This window comes from Salvelinus sp. IW2-2015, unplaced genomic scaffold, assembly GCF_002910315.2.
Source record: "Salvelinus sp. IW2-2015 unplaced genomic scaffold, ASM291031v2 Un_scaffold285, whole genome shotgun sequence".
Taxonomy (NCBI): Eukaryota; Metazoa; Chordata; class Actinopteri; order Salmoniformes; family Salmonidae; genus Salvelinus; species Salvelinus sp. IW2-2015.
Window position 1 is genome coordinate 75,504 of NW_019942531.1, and position 23,511 is coordinate 99,014.

The window sequence follows — 23,511 nt, forward strand, 5'->3', positions numbered from 1 at the left end:
AGAGAGATGAGAGATTAGAGGAAAAAATAGGGATAAGTGTGATCAGTCAAAGAGATGTTCAACACAGTGTGAATTTCGCATTCACCTCAATACTCTGTATTAAGCTATCTATGATTTTTGCACATCTACATTGTTCTATGATAGAATACACTACATGGTTTTTTTTATCGTTGCTCTTGATATGAGGTGGATCCGTTCTCGCAAGCTACTCGCCATTGACACATTTAAGGTAAAGTAACACTTTGATTCATAGAACTGTGGCCACCACCCACATGGAAATTGTGCCGCGCACTTCTTTCTACCGGAGCCGACGAATAACTTCCGCTGATTTGTTTCGACGTTTAATAGGCTCAGTTTGAATTGCCAAAAATGCAGAATACGGAGGGGTCAACTGCTCCTCTCATTTAGCTTTTTCTGAGAAAATCCACGACCTAGTCATGCAGCTCACAGTACCGCTCCAGCGGCCAGTGCACGTTGTTGTGAAGCAGGAGATTGTGGGTGTTCTATGATTCTGTCACAAGCGTGCGGAAAATACAATGTTGGGTGCCTGATGTCTCCCTGACAAAGTTGATTATGCGCTGACTTTATCCATCACATCTTTTAGCTCCCGGTTTAGTCTGGCTCACAGCACACTCTGATGGATGAGACAATGCAAGCCATTCACATTCATTTGGGGGGTGATTTCCTTCAGCCTGTTGACCAGGCCCCTGTGTCTGCCCACCATAGCAGGAGCCCCATCGATGACCACAAACTGTACTTTTTTTTAAATGACAGGCTATGCTGCGTTAACAGCATACAAACACCAAACACACACACACTGTGCTACATTGGTGTTGTCAGTACTCTCATCAATAGCCAGGGAAAAATGCTCAGCTTGACTGAGCCCCTCCAAAACAATCCTATGCACATCATCCGCCTGTGCATGGAGGCCGGCAGTTGACAAAGACGGGCATCTGTTTGACAGGCGAGTTATGCTGTCCGTAGACTTGTGGTTAGCCAATTCCTCAAACTGTCACTATGCACTTTTGAAATACCTCCGCGTCTGTGAAGGGCATGTTGTGTTTGTTGAACCCAGGACGCTTTTAGGAAGGCACTTGTGACCTTCTGTTGTTTGGTCAGGCAACGAAGGAGGATTCTGCTGCTGTGTTTGTAGCTTGCAGTTAACACTTCAATGTTTCTGCGTCGGGCCTTTGTCTAGTGCAGGATGGCCACTTTGAAAGGACCATGCTTAGATTCATAAAATGTCTGGATTGAATTATTTGCAAACAGCAACATTTTCATGGGAAATAAGACATGCTGGCTTGGCATTGGAGAAAGATGGTAAGATGAACGCATTTTTCTGTCCATTCTTCCCTGCAACTTCCATTTTTTTAATACTTTTTGAGTGACATTTTCTCTTCAAAATCAAATCAAATGTTATTGGTCACGTACACATGGTTAGCAGATGTTATTGCGAGTGTAGTGAAATGCTTGTGCTTCTAGATCCGACAGTGCGGTAATATCTAGAAGAAATATCTAACAGTTTCACAACAAAAACCTAATACACACACATCTAAGTAAAGGAATGGAATAAGAATGTATAAATGTATGGATGAGCAATTTCGAGAAGGATGGCTAAGATGCAATAGATAGTTTACAATACAGTATATACATATGAGATGAGTAATTCAAGATATGTAAACATTCTTAGTGGCATTATTAAAGTGACGAGTGTTCCATTTATTAAAGTGGCCAATGATTTCAAGTCTGTATATAGGCAGCAGCCTCTCTGTGTTAGTGATGGCTGTTTAACAGTCTGATTAACAGTCTTGCTAGCAAGCTAATTATTCTGAATGAATGTTGACGTTAAAGTAGTGTAGCCTACAGTAGACCAGTTTTCCCCAACAATCAACGCACAACGAAATGGACAAATTAGAATTGTAGAGACATTGGTGATTTTATGAGTGTAATTAGACAGAAATGATTGTCAGTGAATTTATGTACTAATCAGATGTTAAAAAAGTTTAATTTGTAGTGTTGGCCTATTAATTGTGCTAATAATAAATGCTAATGATATTCTGGTCTGCCAACTATTAGCTCAGAAAAAATTAGGCCAAACCTACTTGATGAACCCAGGTGTGGAGTATCATTGTACCATCTAAACCACTGTGAAAATACTCTACATTTTCCATAACTAAAAATATTGTTGTTAAGATGTTTGAAGCTGGTGTACAAAACTGAAAGTAAAAGATGCAAAAACTAAACTTAAGAACAGGAAGCATAGAAATAGCCTACATAGAAGATCTACCGCTTCTTAGACATGCTTTCAATATAACTCACATTTCTATTTGCATTTGGTTGGGTCGCCCAAAAAAGTTACATATTGCCTCTCGTATCTGTACATACTAAAATAAGTACTTTTTACTCGCATACATTTTCCCTGGCACCCAAAAGTACTTGCTGCATTTCGAATGCTCAGGCAGGACAGCAATATGGTCCAATTCATGCACCTATTAATATAACAGGTTGTCATGCCTACTGCCTCTGATCTAACACAAATACTGTGTCTGTAAATTGTTAGTGTGCCCGTCTGTCCATAAATTAAAAAACTAGAAAATTGTGCCGTCTGGTTTGCTTAATATAAGGAATTTGATGTATAGCTTTTACTTTTACTCAAGTATGTGTGAGTACTTTTGAGTACTTCTACCTTTCTCACACACACACACACAGGCCCTCACATACTTGAACATACGGTGGTCCAACACACAGTAGAGTAAATACAGATGTACATATCTATTTACAAATTTGACATGCCACGTGAACTCAAACCATAGAAAGACGGCCCATGCATCCATACTACGTTCACCCATGTAAAAAATATGTGATGCCTAAAACAGATGCTCTACATCGCAAAGGTACCCTATTCCTTATATAATACACTACATTTGACCCCTATCGGCCCTGGTCAAAAGTAGTCCACTCAATAGGGAATAGGGTGCCATTTGGGATGACACCATGTTCATTCATCAAATTAAAGTGCCGATCTGTTTTTGGGCATAGAGAAAAGTCACAGCATATCAGATAAACAGGATTGAGAAAATACTTTTTGGTCTGTACAGTAACCTGTTTCCCAGCAGTGGCAATAGAATGTCAAGAACATTGTTGAACAGAGTGACTTCCTTTTGTTTTGATAATATTCAGTAACATTCACCGTCTTGCCAGGACACATAAAACATCCACCATCACAGTTATTTGAATTTGAATGAGACATGAATTTACCAAGGCTTTAGTCAAAAGCACCACTTCAATTTTCTCTCTCTGTTTCTTTCTTTCTCTTTAATCCGGATTCCAGTCGGAACCAGTTGTCGACCCTGCCCAGTCCGGTGTGCAGTCTGCCGTTGAAGGTCCTGATCGCTTGTAACAACAAGCTGGTCTCCCTTCCCGAAGAGCTCGGCCAACTACGACAGCTCACAGAACTGGTCAGGCCAGTACACACACACACACACACACACACACACACACACAGACACAGACACAGACACAGCCAATTAAGCCGTGTGTGTGTATCTGGCCGTCGGTGTTTTCCAGTGTCAAAACCACAATGTTGAATTGCCCATTTTCTTCCCTTATTGGTAGACTTTGTGTTGCGGTTTGATTACCGTTTACCAGGCCACCCTTTTCCTCTATCTTCTCTCTCCCTCTATCCTCTCTCCAGGACGTGGAGTTGTAATGAGATCCAGCACTCCTCACAGGTTGGTCGACTGGCCTCGGGGGTGCGAGCCCTCAAACACCAATCGCGCCGCAACCACCTGGCCCGCTTGCCCCCAGTCACCACACACACCACACACACACACACACATCACACAGCCAGTCGAACACAACGCGCATCACACACCCAGCCACACAGGCTACAGCACCCCGGCATTGCGGAGCTGTTAGCGTGTGTCAAGGACTAGTAACCAGGTTTCCAGAGATCAAACCTCCCCAAGGACTAGACAAGTGAAAAAATCTGTCGTTTGCCCCTGAACGAAGCAGGTTAACCCAGTGCCTAGGCATCGATTGAAATAAGTATTTGTTCTTAACTGACTTAGACTCATTATACTATTAATTAAAATAATACACTCTATTTAATTTTTTTAGGCGTTGAGACAATTGAGACATGATTGTGTATGTGTGCCATTCAGAGGGTGAATTGGGGAAAAATATTGTGTAACTCAATATTAGGGTCGAGTTCCTAATGTTTGGTAAGCTCAGTGTATGCTTCCATACATTTTCTTAAACTGGTACCGATTCATTCCGCCGATTCTGTTGAAAAACGTTTCTTAAACAGAAGCAAACAGACCGAAACGGGGATAAACATATCCGAATTTGTCAAGTAGAAACTCTTTTGCAACTGTTGGACTAATGATTACACCCTATATCAGCTAGATGCAGGCAAGAGTGTGGAAAGCGGTATTCAATGTCACTGTCACCTCAAATTGTCTCTCGGCCTGTGTGCACATACGTTGTACTGGGTGAATGGAATATGAATGGGGGCCATCCAACATGCTGTAATAGAAATAAGGCCATGCTCATAAAAAAATCCTCATCTTAAACGACACTGAGCGCCACTGGTGTGTGTGTGTGTGTGTGTGTTGAGCAGTGCAGACACTGCGTCGGGCCAGGTGGTTGAGTGTGTGTGTGTTGACCTGGGGGCAAGCGGGCCAGGTGGTTGCGGCGGATGTTAAGGTCTCGCAGCGAGTCCAGTCGACCAACCTGAGGAGGCAGTGTCTGGATCTCATTACAACTCACGTCCTGGAGAGAGGGATGAGGGGAGAGAAGTAGAGGAAAAGGGTGGCCTGGTAAACGGTAATCAAACCGCAACACAAAGTCTACCAATAAGGGGAAGAAAATGGGCAATTCAACATTGTGGTTTTGACACTGGAAAACATCCGACGGCCAGATACACACACACGGCTTAATTGGCTGTGTCTGTGTCTGTGTCTGTGTGTGTGTGTGTGTGTGTGTGTGTGTGTGTGTACTGGCCTGACCAGTTCTGTGAGCTGTCGTAGTTGGCCGAGCTCTTCGGGAAGGGAGACCAGCTTGTTGTTACAAGCGATCAGGACCTTCAACGGCAGACTGCACACCGGACTGGGCAGGGTCGACAACTGGTTCCGACTGGAATCCGGATTAAAGAGAAAGAAAGAAAGACAGGAGAGAGAAAATTGAAGTGGTGCTTTTGACTAAAGCCTTGGTAAATTCATGTCTCCATTCAAATTCAAATAACTGTGATGGTGGATGTTTTTATGTGTCCTGGCAAGACGGTGAATGTTACTGAATATTATCAAAACAAAAGGAAGTCACTCTGTTCAACAATGTTCTTGACATTCTATTGCCACTGTCTGGGAAACAGGTTACTGTTACAGACCAAAAAGTATTTTCTCAATCCTGTTTATCTGATATGCTGTGACTTTTCTCTATGCCCAAAAACAGATCGGCACTTTAATTTGATGAATGAACATGGGTGTCATCCCAAATGGCACCCTATTCCCTATTGAGTGGACTACTTTTGACCAGGGCCGATAGGGGTCAAATGTAGTGTATTATATAAGGAATAGGGTACCTTTGCGATGTAGAGCATCTGTTTTAGGCATCACATATTTTTTACATGGGTGAACGTAGTATGGATGCATGGGCCGTCTTTCTATGGTTTGAGTTCACGTGGCATGTCAAATTTGTAAATAGATATGTACATCTGTATTTACTCTACTGTGTGTGTGTACCACCGTATGTTCAAGTATGTGAGGGCCTGTGTGTGTGTGTGTGAGAAAGGTAGAAGTACTCAAAAGTACTCACACATACTTGAGTAAAAGTAAAAGCTATACATCAAATTCCTTATATTAAGCAAACCAGACGGCACAATTTTCTAGTTTTTTTAATTTATGGACAGACGGGCACACTAACAATTTACAGACACAGTATTTGTGTTAGATCAGAGGCAGTAGGCATGACAACCTGTTATATTAATAGGTGCATGAATTGGACCATATTGCTGTCCTGCCTGAGCATTCGAAATGCAGCAAGTACTTTTGGGTGCCAGGGAAAATGTATGCGAGTAAAAAGTACTTATTTTAGTATGTACAGATACGAGAGGCAATATGTAACTTTTTTGGGCGACCCAACCAAATGCAAATAGAAATGTGAGTTATATTGAAAGCATGTCTAAGAAGCGGTAGATCTGTTCTATGTAGGCTATTTCTATGCTTCCTGTTCTTAAGTTTAGTTTTTGCATCTTTTACTTTCAGTTTTGTACACCAGCTTCAAACATCTTAAACAATATTTTTAGTTATGGAAAATGTAGAGTATTTTCACAGTGGTTTAGATGGTACAATGATACTCCACACCTGGGTTCATCAAGTAGGTTTGGCCTAATTTTTTCTGAGCTAATAGTTGGCAGACCAGAATATCATTAGCATTTATTATTAGCACAATTAATAGGCCAACACTACAAATTAAACTTTTTTAACATCTGATTAGTACATAAATTCACTGACAATCATTTCTGTCTAATTACACTCATAAAATCACCAATGTCTCTATTCAATTCTAATTTGTCCATTTCGTTGTGCGTTGATTGTTGGGGGAAAACTGGTCTACTGTAGGCTACACTACTTTAACGTCAACATTCATTCAGAATAATTAGCTTGCTAGCAAGACTGTTAATCAGACTGTTAAACAGCCATCACTAACACAGAGAGGCTGCTGCCTATATACAGACTTGAAATCATTGGCCACTTTAATAAATGGAACACTCGTCACTTTAATAATGCCACTAAGAATGTTTACATATCTTGAATTACTCATCTCATATGTATATACTGTATTGTAAACTATCTATTGCATCTTAGCCTATCCTTCTCTGAAATTGCTCATCCATACATTTATACATTCTTATTCCATTCCTTTACTTAGATGTGTGTGTATTAGGTTTTTGTTGTGAAACTGTTAGATATTTCTTCTTAGATATTACCGCACTGTCGGATCTAGAAGCACAAGCATTTCACTACACTCGCAATAACATCTGCTAACCATGTGTACGTGACCAATAACATTTGATTTGATTTTGAAGAGAAAATGTCACTCAAAAAGTATTAAAAAAATGGAAGTTGCAGGGAAGAATGGACAGAAAAATGCGTTCATCTTACCATCTTTCTCCAATGCCAAGCCAGCATGTCTTATTTCCCATGAAAATGTTGCTGTTTGCAAATAATTCAATCTCAGACATTTTTATGAATCTAAGCATGGTCCTTTCAAAGTGGCCATCCTGCACTAGACAAAGGCCCGACGCAGAAACATTGAAGTGTTAACTGCAAGCTACAAACACAGCAGCAGAATCCTCCTTCGTTGCCTGACCAAACAACAGAAGGTCACAAGTGCCTTCCTAAAAGCGTCCTGGGTTCTAACCAAACACAACATGCCCTTCACAGACGCGGAGGTATTTCAAAAGTGCATAGTGACAGTTTGAGGAATTGGCTAACCACAAGTCTACGGACAGCATAACTGCGCCTGTCAAACAGATGCCCGTCTTTGTCAACTGCCGGCCTCCATGCACAGGCGGATGATGTGCATAGGATTGTTTTGGAGGGGCTCAGTCAAGCTGAGCATTTTTCCCTGGCTATTGATGAGAGTACTGACAACACCAATGTAGCACAGTTGTGTGTGTGTGTGTGTGTGTATGTCTGTTAACGCAGCATAGCCTGTCATTTAAAAAAAAGTACAGTTTGTGGTCATCGATGGGGCTCCTGCTATGGTGGGCAGACACAGGGGCCTGGTCAACAGGCTGAAGGAAATCACCCCCCAAATGAATGTGAATGGCTTGCATTGTCTCATCCATCAGAGTGTGCTGTGAGCCAGACTAAACCGGGAGCTAAAAGATGTGATGGATAAAGTCATGCGCATAATCAACTTTGTCAGGGAGACATCAGGCACCCAACATTGTATTTTCCGCACGCTTGTGACAGAATCATAGAACACCCACAATCTCCTGCTTCACAACAACGTGCACTGGCCGCTGGAGCGGTACTGTGAGCTGCATGACTAGGTCGTGGATTTTCTCAGAAAAAGCTAAATGAGAGGAGCAGTTGACCCCTCCGTATTCTGCATTTTTGGCAATTCAAACTGAGCCTATTAAACGTCGAAACAAATCAGCGATGCGCTCCGAAGTGCCAAGTCCATGTGTGCATTTTGGGTGGCATGCTCAGACGAATACAGCACAATAAAAAAAAACGTGCATTTTATGTGCTAACAATGTTTGGATCGACTTACACCTGCGAGTCCTCCTTTCCCTCTATGAACGCAATATAGACTCACGACAGGAACCGGCTTTCACATAAGTCAATCAAGGACTGCTTGCGTATTAAAATCACATCCATCTCACCCGACATCCACAAGATCGTGTCGTAAATTCAGTGGCCTATATGACGGTAGTTAGTAAATACTAACTTTGTTGTGAGTGCTTATACAGGGCAATTAAGGCCTCAAGCTGACGGTATTTTCTGTTCTGTCTTTACAGGAGCAGGCTATCCCGACATTCAGACAACACCTTTTATTCTTAAAATTATTGTAGGATGCCACATTTTTGGCCAGTTGCTATTATAAGTAGGCCACCTAATAAAACATTTAAAAAACACTTCTATTAGGCCATTTTCTTTGTGTGAACATTTCTGTTAAGCCTCATAACTGTCTGAGGTAGGCTAAGTTATTTTATATAGGCCAAGAATATGAGAAAATAGACTCCAATTAAGCCCTCTTGTTGTATGTAAAGTCAAATAAAGATTATTGTTGAAATGAATTGCTCGACTGGTGTTTCTTTTCTCCATCTGTTGCTGTGCAACACTTGCGCAACAAGTTAGCTATATTTTCAGCACCAGGTGCTGTTCACCTATTGATTGCAGCTTTACGTTTCAGAACAAAATTGTGTGCTACCTGCTTTATTACTTGACTGGCTGCATTCTCTCTTCTCATGAATGAAGTGTAAATGTAACTTTTGCATTATTTAGGGATATTTTATTTGGGAAACTCTGCTCCACACTATACTAGCTTATTTTGTCATAAACTGAAATTAGGGGAACTGTTCAACTATGCAATTTCTGCGTAGTGCAACTAAGTAGTTTACACCACTGGTGTGTGTGCACGCCCGTTACCTTATGTTCAGGTAGGTGAGGGCCTGGAGATTGAGAAGAGTCTCAGGCAGCGAGCGCAGGCAGTTCTGGTAGAGCTGCAGGTGTTCCAGAGAAACAAACATACACACCTCCACGGGCAGCTCTGGCAGACGGTTACGGGACAGGTCTAAACAAGGGGAGAGAGACGTACATGTCATGCCACAGTTTATTTCATTCATTTGACCCTTTATTTAACCACGTGAGTTGTTTTGTGTTCAAACCTTTAGGTGTCCTCGCGTTGGGGCAGTTTGACAGACATTTTCTATTGCGACCCTTATTTTACCAAGTTGGTTGAGAACACATTCTAAATGTACAGCCTTCTTGGGGGCTGGCAAGGATGGCTTCTGGCCAGGATGGCAAGAAAGGCTGTGTTGGGGATGTAGCCAGGGTTGTATTCACTAGGTACCAAATGGAAGAAAGCGTACTGAAACGGAGTGACTACTTGAACTAATGAATAAAACCCAGGATATCAGGGCCCAACCCAACCCCTACGACATTTGCCAAGGGATATGTAAGAACATTGGTTGTATTCTCAGCTGAAGGACGGCACCATTTACAGGGCAGTAACCCCAGTGACTGTCTTGGGGAAACCCTACACAGCGCCTACATTTTTACCATGTGTTCTGTAGGCCTAAATGGTCCCAAATGAATATTTTTTCCCCCTCAACAACCTACACACAAAAATATATAAATAAAAATAATAATAATATAACATTTACATAAGTATTCAGACCCTTTACTCAGTACTTTGTTGAAGCACCTTTGGCAGCGATGACTGCATCGAGTCTTCTTGGATACGACGCTACAAGCTTGGCAAACCTGTAATTGGGGAGTTTCTCCCATTCTTCTCTGCAGATCCTCTCAAGCTCTGTCAGGTTGAATGGGGAGCGTCGATGCACAGCTATTTTCAATTCTCTCCAGAGATGTTCATTCTGGTTCAAGTCTGGGCTCTGACTGGGCCCCTCAAAGACATTCAGAAACTTGTCCTGAAGCCCCTCCTGCGTTGTCTTGGCTCTGTGCTTACGGTCGTTGTCCTGTTAGAAGGTTAACCTTCACCCCAGTCTGAGGTCCTGAGCGCTCTGAAGCAGGTTATCATCATGGATCGCTCTGTACTTTGCTCTGATCATCTTTCCCTCGATCTTGACTAGTCTCCCAGTCCCTGCCACTGCATGATGCAACCACCACCATTCTCAACCGTAGGGATGGTGCCAGGTTACCTCCAGACGTGACTGTTGGCATTCAGACTAAAGAGTTCAATCTTGGTTTCATCAGAGCAGAGAATCTTGTTTCTCAAGGTCTGAGAGTCCTTTAGGTGCCTCTCGGCAAACTCCAAGCGGGCTGCCATGTGCCTTTTACTGAGGAGTGGCTTCCATCTGGCCACTCTCCCATTAAGGCCTGATTGGTGGAGTGCTGCAGAGATGGTTGTCCTTCTGGAAGGTCCTCCCATCTCCACAGAGGAACTCAGGAGCTCTGTCAGAGTGACCATCAGGCTCTTGGTAACTAACCTCCCTGACCAAGGCCCTTCACCGATTGCTCAGTTTGGCGAGGCGGCCAGCTCTAGGAAGAGTCTTGGTGGTTCCAAGCTTCTTCCATTTAAGAATGATGGAGGCCACTGTTCTTGGGGACCTTCAATGCGCCAGACATTATTTGGTACCCTTCCCTAGATCTGTGCCTCAACACAATCCTGTCTCGGAGGTCTACGGACAATTCCTTCGACCTCATGGCTTGGTTTTTGCTCTGACATGCACTGTCAACTGTGGGACCTTATATAGACTAGAGATCGAACGATGGCCGATTAATTAGGGACGATTTCAAGTTTTCATAACAAATCAGTAAACAGCATTTTTGGACGCCGATTACATTGCATTCCACGAGGAAACTGCGTGGCAGGCTGACCACCTGTTACCTTGGCTCCTTGCTGCACTCGCGTAAGTTGCTAGCTAGCATTAAACTTATCTTATAAAAAACTATCAATCTTCACATAATCACTAGTTAACTACACATGGTTGATGATATTACTAGGTTAACTAGCTTGTCCTGCGTTGCATATAATCAATGCGGTGCCTGTTAATTTATCATCGAATCACAGCCTACTTCGCCAAACGGGGGATGATATAACAAAAGCACATTCGCAATCGTTGCACGAATGTACCTAACTATCAACATCAATGCCTTTCTTAAAATCAATACACAGAAGTATATTTGAAACTTTCAAAGTTCTTGAAATATTCCGTATTGACTGACCTTCATGTCATAAAGTAATGATGGACTGTCGCTTCTCTTTGCTTATTTGAGCTGTTCTTGCCATAATATGGACTTGGTCTTTTACCAAATAGGGCTATCTTCTGTATACCACCCCTACCTTGTCACAACACAACTGATTGGCACAAACACATTAAGACGGGGGGACTTCCTGGGGCATACATACATTTATTTTTTAAATGAATTGCAGTGACAGCTTCAATGTCACCACTGGTAAATGCATATAGGGGAAAACACTGTTATTATGACCACTTAACCATATTTTCATGCAGTTTATAAAAAAAACGGTTCCAAGAATTGGCTTGCATCTAGTCACTAGCTTGGCCAACAGAGTGGAACTGTAGGGGGTAGGCCAGCTAGTGTTTTGGCGATTGGGGGTGGGAAATAGGGAATGGCGATTTTGCCATCCCATTCCCAAGCGCATGCCTTTATTTTCTCCACTGCTAATCGTTTCGTAATGCTGTGATAAGTTCTCCAGCATTCACCTCTAGTTCTCATCTACAGCAGTAGTCCTTACAGTTATTTGAATGAACCACTCATTCTGACAAGGTGTTCTATTCGGTGTGTAAATAAGAGCAGGCCTATGTTAGACAGAAATACAAAACGACCATTACCATCACACACACCCGTGACGTCTGAAAATAGCCACCAAGCTGACATAGATAAAAGGGACATTCTTCTCCCTCCAGTCCTATCAAAAGGGCTCTGTATCTTCTTGTGCTTGTCTAAATAATAAATGCCGAATGAGCCTAATAATAGCATGATAGTGCATAGCTAAATAATCAGGCCCCCTTGGTGTGCCGGTTCTAAAGTCCAACAGATACTTTGCTGTGTGACCAGGACTTTCATTTTTGGAGCACATTGCGCCTAGGAAAGAAATCTCCCAGATAATAATTGTTGTAATGATAAGGCTTCACTGTACCGTTGTTTCCCAGTGCACTAGAGAGAAAAAAGCGAGTGCAGATTCGTTAGCGTCATTACTACATTTGACTGGCACAACATTTTTATCTTCCTATAGTGGATTGCCGGGAACGCATTTTACATTTAAAAACCATGTTCTGGGCCATTCTGAAACGACTCGCGCATCGTTAACCATTTGTTTACACTTTGTTCAGTCATGATACCGCAATGGCTAGCTGACTAACCACCGGTTAACTTAACCAGTATACCAAAACATTTGGGGGCACAGAAAGAAAGATCATGATCATAGCAATGAATAAACAACAGATCTCTCTGCTGTCGTCATCACAAACCTGACGGTTTTAAAGAGTATACAATTTTCTAAGCAATGCACCTCAATAGGAAACTAGTGCTTTTACACAATGTAGAAACCTAATATTCCACAAATGACACATTTCAATGACAGGTATTTGTATCAACATTTCAGCTTTTAATAATCAAATGTATTTACAGTGTTACATATTAGTTTCCAGGGCACAACATGTGCTTCAAAAGTAGCTAGAATTCAGATAGGCCAAATATAGGCCGTATCAAGGCTCTATCACACACAAACAAACATATGGTTCTCCTAAATTTCATGTGGTGGTCCTAACTGTGTGTGTCAGACATTCCTGCCTAATAATAACATAACTAAAAATAAATGCAAAAGCTAATACAAAAACAGTCTGATGTCACCCAGCCTGTAAATATAAGGAACTCCTTTGAAGCTATTGGTGCTGTAGGCTGAAGCGTATAGTTTACTAGCTGCTAAAAACCATGAGGCCTAAATCAGTCATGTGCATCTTGTTTTCTGGTTGTAGGCCTAAACGTTGTTTTGGATAGGTCATCTGACTTTGATAAGTGTGTACAGTCATGCGTGTCATTGGTTTTCATTATGACATCTCTCGTGTCTCAATGGAGCATTCAATGAATCATCATTCAAAAACGTAGTTTTGGGCCCCATTGTGCTTTGTTATTGTACAACTTTTGTGGTCGACTTCTTAACTGTAGGATATATCTGACTCCAGTCAACTCTCGGGATCCTGGCCTTCTAGGCAGAGTTCCTCTGTCCATTGTCTGTGTTCTTTTGCCCATCTTAATCTTATATTTTCATTGGCCAGTCAGAGATATGGCTTTTTCTTTGCAACTCTGCCTAGTAGGCCAGCACCCCGTAGTCGCCTCTTCACTGTTGACGTTGAGACTGGTGTTTTGCGGGTACTATTTAATGAAGCTGCCAGTTGAGAACTTGTGAGGCGTCTGTTTCTCAAACTAGACACACTAATTTACTTGTTCTCTTGCTCAGTTGTGCACCAGGGCCTCCCACTCTTTCTATTCTGTTTAGAGCCAGTTTGCGCTGTGAAGGGAGTAGTACACAGCGTTGTACGAGATCTTCAGTTTCTTGGCAATTCCTCACATGGAATAGCCTTCCTTTCTCAGAACAAGAATAGACGGATGAGTTTCAAAATAAAGTTATTTGTTTCTGCCCATTTTTAGCTTGTAAACAAATCGAACCCACAAATGCTGATGCTCCAAATACTCAACTTGTCTAAAGAAGGCCAGTTTTATTGCTTCTTCAATTAGGACAACACTTTTCAGCTGTGCTAAGATAATTGCAAAAGGGTTTTCTAATGATCAATTAGCCTTTTAAAATGAAAAAATTGGATTAGCTAACACAACGTGCCATTGAAACACAGGAGTGATGGTTGCTGATAATGGGCCTCTGCACGCCTATGTAGATACTCCATTAAAAATCAGCAGTTTCCAGCTACAATAGTTATTTACAACATTAACGTCTGCACTGTATTTCTGATCAATTTGCAAAAAACGTGCTTTTCTTTCAAAAACAAGGTAAATTCTAAGTGACCCCAAACTTCTGAACGGTAGTATATAGATATACACATACACACATAGTGCATTCGGAAAGTATTCAGGTCCATTGAGTTTTTCCACATTTTGTTACCTTAGTCTTCTTCTAAAAATGTATAAAAAAAAACAAATCATTCTACACACAATACCCCATAATGACAAAGCATAAACAGGTTAGAAATTTTTGCAAATGTTTAAAGAAAATACTTACGTAAATGTGATATTTCCAGGTTAAGTCCCTTTACTGAGTGCTTTGTTGAAGCACTTTTGGCAGCGACTAAAGCCTTGAGATTGATGAGGAAAAATTTTAATTTAATACATTTTAGATTAAGGCTGTAACGTAACAAAATGTGGAAAAAGTCAAGGGGTCTGAATACTTTCCGAATGCACTGTATTGATGAAGCCGGTGACTGAGGTGGTATACTCCTTAATGCCATTGGATGAATCCCAGAACATATTCCATTCTGTGCTAGCAAAACAGTCGTGTAGCATGGCATCCGCATCATCATACCACTTCCATATTGAGCGAGTCACTGGTACTTCCTGCTTTAGTTTTTGCTTGTAAGCAAGAATCAGGAGAATGGAATTATGGTCATATTTGCCAAATGGAGGGCAAGGGAGAGCTTTGTACGAGTGTATGGAGTGTATGGAGTAAAGGTGGTCTAGATTTTTTCCCCCCTCTGGTTGCACATGTGACATGCTGGAAGAAATTAGATAAAACATATTTAAGTTTGAACGTACTAAAAAGTCCCGAGCCACTAGGAGTGGCGCTTCAGGATGAGCATTTTCTTGTTTGCCTTACTCAGCATGTTGAGTTTCGGTCTTACTGCCAGCATCGGTTTGTGGAGGTAAATAGACAGCTATGAAAATATTGATAAAAACTCTCTTGGTAGATAGTGTGGTCTACAGCTTATCATGAAGTACTCTACCTCCGGCGAGCAATACCACCCTGATCTCCGCCCCCTGTATTAACGTATTTTTCTTCACTAGAATGGCGGGGATTTGGGCCTGGGCTCGGGGAAGGAGTATATCCTTCGCATCAGACTCATATTATTTATTTATTTAATCTGTCCAGTTCGAGGTGAATAATCGCTGTTCTGATATCCAGAAGCTCTCTTTGGTCATAAGCTATGGTAGCAGCAACATTATGTACAAAACCAAATCAAATTGTATTAGTCAGTTAGTAGACTAGTATTTTGTAGTTGAATTCCTCATTGTACAGTATAAGAATATCACTATTTGCCAAAAAAGTCCAAGATTATTATTGTGTCACTTCAATAAAATGCATTCAAAACTACTTTCTATGGGTATACAAGTGCTATCGGTTGCTTAAAAAAAAGGGTTTACACCTATGCAGTACCTTTTGCAAAAATAATCCTCTACTTTAGTAAAAAAGAACTATAATGACATGTATGTTGTAATAAAAACAAGTGGTGTCCACTGATTAAATGCAGTCTTTCTGCATTGTGAAGAGGGAAAACCAAAATATTCACAAAGTTTGTGATGAATTACAGGTTGTTTCTTTATGCAAAATAGATTTGGGGTTTAAAATTCAATTAAGCTGCTTTATTTTAGGGGTTTAGTGAAGACGGGTCATTTTTTTACCCTTAGGACAACGGTAGAATACAGAAATTTAAGACTACACAAGGGTTAATACATTTTAGAATAAGGCCGTAAAGTACCAAAATGTGGAAAAAGGGGCTGAATACTTCCCGAATGCATTGTATGCTTCTTTACTGAACAAAAATAAACGCAACAGGCAAATATTTTAACGATTTTACTGAATTACAGTTCATATAAAAGGAAATCTGTCAATTTAAATAAATGCATTACTTCAACGCACTGGCAAAAAAGAACTGAAACATTTTCAGCTTTCAGAAATGTTGTACAAATGCTTGCAACATGGGGCCATGCTGAAATATGAGGTAATGAAGGCGGATGAATGGCACGACAAAGGGCCTCAGGATCTCCTCACGGTATCGGTGTGCATTCAATTGCCATAGATAAAATGCAATTGTGTTGTCCATAGCTTATGCCTGGCCATACCATAACCCCACCATGGGCACTCTGTTCACAACGTTAACATCAGTAAACCACTCGCCCACACGATGCCATACATGTGGCCTGCGGTGGAGGCCGGTTGGACGTACAAGCAAAATCTCTAAAACGACATTGGAGGCAGCTTATGGCAGAGAAATTAACATGACATTCTCTGGCAACAGCTCTGGTGGACATTCCTGCAGTCAGCACGCCAATTGCACGCTCCCTCAATTTGAGACATCTGTGTTATGTGACAAAACTGCACATTTTAGAGTGCCAGTTTATTGTTCCCAGCACAAGATGCACCTGTGTAATGATCATGCTGTTTAATCAGCTTATTGATATGCCACACCTGGTTTAGACAGACAGCTCTATCTATACATATACACACACACACACACATATGTGTGTATGTATGTATAGTATACCACCCAAGCCAAACTGGGAAAGTCAATAAACACGTCTGTGGAAAATTAATGATCTCTTTGTCACGCGCAACAATGGGATACCACATACCGCTAGCAGAATTTTAACCACAGACTTATGTGCTAGCTGTCTAGTCTGTTTTATACATGTGCAATGAGCATAAAAAGATGCATTTATAAGGCATCGTTCTCATTTTGAGAAATAAGCAGTTTTTATCCAGATAGGCCACTTGATTTCAACATTAAAAACAAAGTGAACAGGCTGTTATTCAAACAGTTGATGGACAGGGGGGTGTATTCATAACAGTTCAACTGTTCCACCTAAAAGTGAGTTGCGCGCCTCATTTCATCAGGACATGGACTCTGCAAGGCGTCAAAAGCGTTCCACAGGGACGGTGGCCCATGTTGACTCCAATGCTTCCCACAGTTGTGTCAAGTTGGCTGGATGTCCTTTGGGTGATGGACCATTCTTAATACAAACGGGAACTGTTAAGCGTGAAAAATCCGGCAGGGTTGCAGTTCTTGACACAAACCGGTGCACCTACTACCATAACCCGTAAATAGGCACTTGCTCATTTACCCTCTGAATGGCACACATACACAATCCATGTCTCAATTGTCTCAAGGCTTTAAAAAATCCTTCTTTAACCTGTCTCCTCCTCTTCATCTACACTGATTGAAATGGATTTAACAAGTGACATCAATAAGGGATCATAGCTTTCACCTGGATTCACCTAGTCAGTCTATGCCATGGAAAGAGCAGGTGTTCATAATGTTTTGTCCACTCAGTGCATACAAGTTGGCAAGACTTGAAATATAAAGATTAGGTGGCTACTTACTTGCACATGGGCTTGTGCTTTAGAGACTGTTTATGAGACCAGTGTTCATTTTCTATAATGGCTGCTACAATAAGTTGGTCATTATTAGTGGATTGCATTGCGCATGGTTCTGGTCATTTTTATTAACAAAAATGGCATAGACAGACTTGAAAGCTAGTGAGTGATTATTGCAAAGAACTTATTTCAAGAACATTTTAAAAAGGAGGTATATATTGTGAATCACTAATAAGTTAGAAAAAATAAATAATAACAACAACAAAAAATGAGATATGTAGGCCATATCGCCCTGCATACAGCTCTGGGCTCCCGAGTGGCGCGGCAGTCAAACATGCTGGCCATCGCGTGCATGATGATTTTGTACCCCCACACCAGACACGATCAGAACACACAGCTTGAAATAGCAAAACAAACTCAGAACCATTTATATTAATTTGAAGAAAAGGTCGAAAAGCATTAAACATTTATGGTAATTTAGCTAGCTTGCTGTTGCTAGCTAATTTGTCCTGGGATATAAACATTGGGTTGTTATTTTACCTGAAACGCACAAGGTCCACTCCGACAATTAATCCACAGATAAAACAGTAAACCAAATTAGTTTCTAGTCATCTCTCCTCCTTCCTTCAGGCTTCTTTTTCTTATTTTGGACTTTATATGGTGGTTGGCAAGCAACGGCAGGTGCATTACCGCAACCGACTGGAGTGTGGACCTAAATTCATCACCCACGTGGGTATATGCTCCTAAAAACCAATGAGGAGATGGGAAAGGCCAGATTTGCAGCGTGTTGAGCATCACAAATAGAATTAATTTCTATTTCAGCGCCTGGCCACACAGACGCTCGCTGACGTGGGCGAGCAGTGTGGATGCAATGATTGAATAACATGTATGTGTACATTTATTTTGCAACGCTCGCGGACATGATGTGTCCGATCTGGTCAGCATGTTAGGCACTGCATCTCAGTGCTAGAGGCTTCACTACAGACTCTGGTTCGATTCCAGGCTGTATCACAACCGGCCGTAAATTGGGAGTCCCATTGGGCAGCGCACAATTGGCCCAGCATCGTCCGGGTTTGGTCAGGGTAGGCAGTCATTGTAAATAAGAATTTGTTCTTAACTGACTAGCCAAGTTTTACTTTTTTTTTTTTTTTTAATAGTATATATTTTAAACAGTACATATTAAACTGGAAAAAAATCTTGGTCTACCGAGTCGATTCTTTTGACCAATTGATTGGTCGACATTTTAAAACATGTATTTTTCCATTTATAGGACACACCCTATGCGTTTTAATACAATTCTCTATACTGAAAAACGGAAAACGGAAAATGTAACAATTAAAGAGAGTTACAGTTCTTATAAAGAAATTAGTCAATTGAAATTAATTAATTAGGCCCAAATCTATAGATTTCACATGATTGGGCAGTGGCACAGCCATGGGTGGGCCTGTGAGGGAGTAGGGCCACCCACTGGGGAGCCAGGCCCAGCCACTCTGAATAAGTTCTTACCCACAAAAGGGCTTTATTACAGACAGAAATATACCTCCGCACCACAACCTTCCTCCCTCTGATGATCCCGCAGGTGAGGAAGCCAGATGGAGGTCCTGGGCTGGTATGGTTACACATGGTCAGCGGTTGTGAGGATGGTTGGACGTACAGCCAAATTCTCTAAAACGAAGTTGGAGGCGGCGTGTGATAGAGAAAGGAACATTAAATGATCTGGAAACAGCTCTGGTGGACATTCCTGCAGTCAGCATGCCAATTGCACACTCCCTCAAAAACATGAGACATCTGTGGCATTGGGTTGTGACAAAACTGCACATTTTTGAGTGGATTTTGTCCCCAGCACCTGTGTAATGATCATGCTGTTTAATCAGCTTCTTGATAAGCCACACCTGCCAGGTGGATGGATTATATTGGCCAAGGAGAAATGCTCATTAACAGCGATGTAAACAAATTTTAGCACAAAAATGGAAAGAAATAAGCTTGTGGTACATATGGAACATTTCTGGGATCTTTTATTTCAACTCATGAAACATGGGACCAGCACTTTACATGTTGTGTTTATATTTTTGTTCAGTGTATATGTACAGAGCTTGTCTGATGTTTTAAGCACACTGTTTGATTAAAGAATTAACACACAAATGTCTCAAGAGGGAGCCAGAGATCAATCTAGCCTAACCAGAAGAAGAAAAACCTGTGCCCGAGCCTCCTCCCGCTACTGCTGGCCTTCACAGATGCTGCCGTTATGCTCCAGAAGTTGCCGGGAATAGGCTACACCAAAGGTCTGCAACCTTTTCCATTTTGGAGCACCAATTTATTTTACCATTTCAAACGATCTGCATGCCAGTTATGATTTTCATATGTACAATTTCGTGGAACAGTTTCATTTCATTTATAATAGTCTTTGTATGTCAAAATCATTGTCATGTGGTTAATATAATTGTATCTAAATAAAATTGACATATCTAAAAAGTTACTTCTGTTGCCAATGCAACTACAGTTGAAGTCAGAAGTTTACATACACCTTAGCCAAATACATTTAGATTCTGTTTCACAATTCCTGACATTTAATCCTAGCAAAAATTCCCTGTCTTAGGTCAGTTAGGATCACCACTGTGAAATGTCAGAATAATAGTAGAGAGAATGACTTTTCAGCTTTTATTTCTTTCATCACATTCCCAGTGGGTCAAAAGTTTACGTATACTAAATTAGTATTTGGTACCATTGCCTTGAAATCGTTTATCTTGGGTCAAATGTTTCAGGTAGCCTTCCACAAACTTCCCACAATAAGTTGGGTGAATTTTGTCCCATTCCTCCTGACAGAGCTGGTGCAACTGAGTCAGGTTTGTTGGCCTCCTTGCTCACACACGCTTCGTCAGTTCTGCCCACACATTTTCTATAGGATTGAGGTCAGGGCTTTGTGATGGCCACTCCAATAGCTTGACTTCGTTGTCCTTAAGCAATTTCCCCACAATTTTGGAAGAACGCTTGGGGTCATTGTCCATTTGGAAGACCCATTTTTCTACCAAGCTTTAACTTCCTGACTGATGTCTTGAGATGTTGCTTCAATATAGCCTAATCTTTTCCCTGCCTCATGATGCTATCTATTTTGTGAAGTGCACCAGTCCCTCMTGCAGCAAAGCACCCCCACAACATGATGCTGCCACCCCCGTGCTTCACGGTTGGGATGGTGTTCGGCTTGCAAGCCTCTCCCTTTTTCCTCCAAACATAACGATGGTCATTATGGTCAAACAGTTAAATTTTTGTTTCATCAGACCAGAGGACATTTCTCCAAAAAGTACAATCTTTGTCCCATGTGCCAGTTGCAAACCATAGTCTGGCTTTTTTATGGCGATTTTGGAGCAGTGGCTTCTTCCTTGCTGAGCGGCTTTCAGGTTATGTCGATATAGGACTCATTTTACTGTGGATATAGATACGTTTGTACCGGTTTCCTTCACCATCTTCACAAGGTCCTTTGCTGCTGTTCTGGGATTGATTTGCACTTTTTGCACCAAAGTACATTCATCTCTAGGAGACAGAACGCGTCTCCTTCCTGAGCGGTATGACGGCTACGTGGTCCCATGGTGTTTATACTTGTGTACTATTGTTTGTACAGATTAACATGGTACCTTCAGGCATTTGGAAATTGCTCCAAAGGATGAACCAGACTTGTGGAGGTTTACATTTTTTCCCCTGAGGTCTTGGCTGATTTATTTTGATTTTCCCATGATGTCAAGCAGAGGCACTGAGTTTGAAGGTAGGCCTTGAAATACATCCACAGGTACACCTCCAATTGATCAAATTATGTCAATTAGCTATCAAAAGCTTCTAAACTCCTGCCCTCCAGGACACCTACACCACCCGATGCACAGGAAGGCCATAAAGTCATCAAGGACAACAACCACCCAAGCCACTGCCTGTTCACCCCGCTATCATCCAGAAGGCGAGGTCAGTACAGGTGCATCAAAGCAGGGACCGAGAGACTGAAAAACAGCTTCTATCTCAAGGCCATCAGACTGTTAAACAGCCACCCTAACATTTAGCGGCCGCTGCCAACATACTGACTCAACTCCAGCCACTTTAAAAATGGGAATGATGGAATATGTAGGAAGATGTACCACTAGCCACTTTAAACAATGCCACTTAATATAATGTTTACATACCCTACATTACCCATCTCATATGTATATACTGTACTCTATATTATCTACTGCATCTTGCCATCTTATGTAATACATGTACCACTAGCCACTTTAAACTATGCCACTTTATGTTTACATACCCTACAGTACTCATCTCATATGTATATACCGTACTCTATACCATCTACTGCATCTTGCCATGCCGTTCTGTACCACCACTCATTCATATATCTTTATGTACATATTCTTTATCCCTTTACACTTGTGTGTGTGTATAAGGTAGTAGTTGAGGAATTGTTAGGTTAGATTACTTGTTGGTTATTACTGCATTGTCGGAACTAGAAGCACAAGCATTTCGCTACACTCGCATTAACATCTGCTAACCATGTGTATGTGACTAATAAAATTTGATTTGATTTGATTTGATTTAAAGCCATGAAATCATTTCTAGAATTGTTGAAAGGCACAGTCAACTTTGTGTATGTAAACTTCTTACCCAATGGAAATGTGATACAGTAAATTATAAGTGAAATAATCTGTCTGTAAACAATTGTTGGTAAAAGTACTTGTGTCACGCACAAAGTAGATGTCCTAACCGACTTGCCAAAACTATAGTTTGTTAACAAGAAATTTGTGGAGTGGTTGAAAAACAAGTTAATGACTCCAACCTAAGTGTATGTAAACTTCCGACTTCAACTGTATGAAAAAAATTGCCTACATAAAGCCAACAAATAAAAACATGGCAGCCTGCAGGAAGAAAATTTCCTGATAAAAATAAATATCCTATGAATCAGTCTACTCATGGCACGTCTGCAACAAACTTGAAACATTGTATCAACTGTGTCCAGCTGAAGCTTGTGCTAGCAAACTTGCAACAGTTTATAAAATATTCTGGGCCCTCAGAGTTTCATGAGCTCGGGACAGTCACAGCTGTAGGCTATTTGTGCAAGAGATAACAAGTAAATCAAGTATTTTATGAAGTTTCCACTGTATCAGAGTACTACATTTTTCCCTTTCATGCCGAGTGGTTATCGAAAGGGAGAGCTGGAAATATATTTCAAATACTTTGAGGAACTACTGTCATTCTCAATGGATGTAAAAACAGACTTTGTTTACTTGCTGTTTGAGGTGAAATATTTTTTTGAGAAGCGCCACAGCTCATTAGTGGTGGTGACAGAAATACTAATCAGACATCCCCAAATGGGAACATTTATAGGCCCACATTTGCGTGCAGGACAGGTAGCCTAGGCCTACTTCGATATGCGTAAATCAGGTGCACGTCCTGACTCAACATTGACAAGAGCGCTCCAAACAAAAGACAATGAATCAATTGACAAAACTCATAAATGTAATAAAATAACCAAAACCTGTAGCATATAGGTTTGTGAGCTCTGCAAACAATGCGTGAACTCCGACAATGAGAATGGTAAACGACTGTAATATTAATAACAACAAAATAACAAAAATTACCATAGCCAAACAAACATTGCTGATTAGAAATTATGGGAATTAACAATAAATGCAGGCTACTAATGGAAATATGTAGTGGTGGTTCCAGGGGTTCCCAAACGTTTTATAGACCCGTACCCCTTCAAAACACTCAACCTCCAGCTGCGTACCCCCTCTAGCACCAGGGTGAGCGCAATGTCAAATGTTGTTTTTTGCCAGTATTGTAAGCCTGCCACACACACACCCTGTACGATAGATTTATTAAACATAAGAATAAGTGTGAGTTGTCGCCACAACTCAGCTCGTGGGAAGTGACAAAGAGCTATTATAGGAGCAGGGCACAAATAATATAATAATCAATAATTTTGCTCTTTAT

At 41.2% G+C, this 23,511-nt stretch overlaps 1 protein-coding gene across 1 annotated transcript in view; it reads right to left on the reverse strand.

Annotated features, from left to right (window-relative positions):
- LOC112068229 (DISP complex protein LRCH3-like) overlaps positions 1-23,511 on the reverse strand; it is a 90,259-nt gene that overhangs the window by 57,794 nt on the left and 8,954 nt on the right. Inside the window, exons 2-4 of the mRNA XM_070438074.1 lie at positions 9,162-9,306; positions 5,010-5,136; positions 4,668-4,773 (exon numbers count right to left, since the gene is read on the reverse strand). Coding sequence (XP_070294175.1) covers positions 4,668-4,773; positions 5,010-5,136; positions 9,162-9,306 — 378 coding nt within the window. The remainder of the gene's footprint in view (positions 1-4,667; positions 4,774-5,009; positions 5,137-9,161; positions 9,307-23,511) is intronic.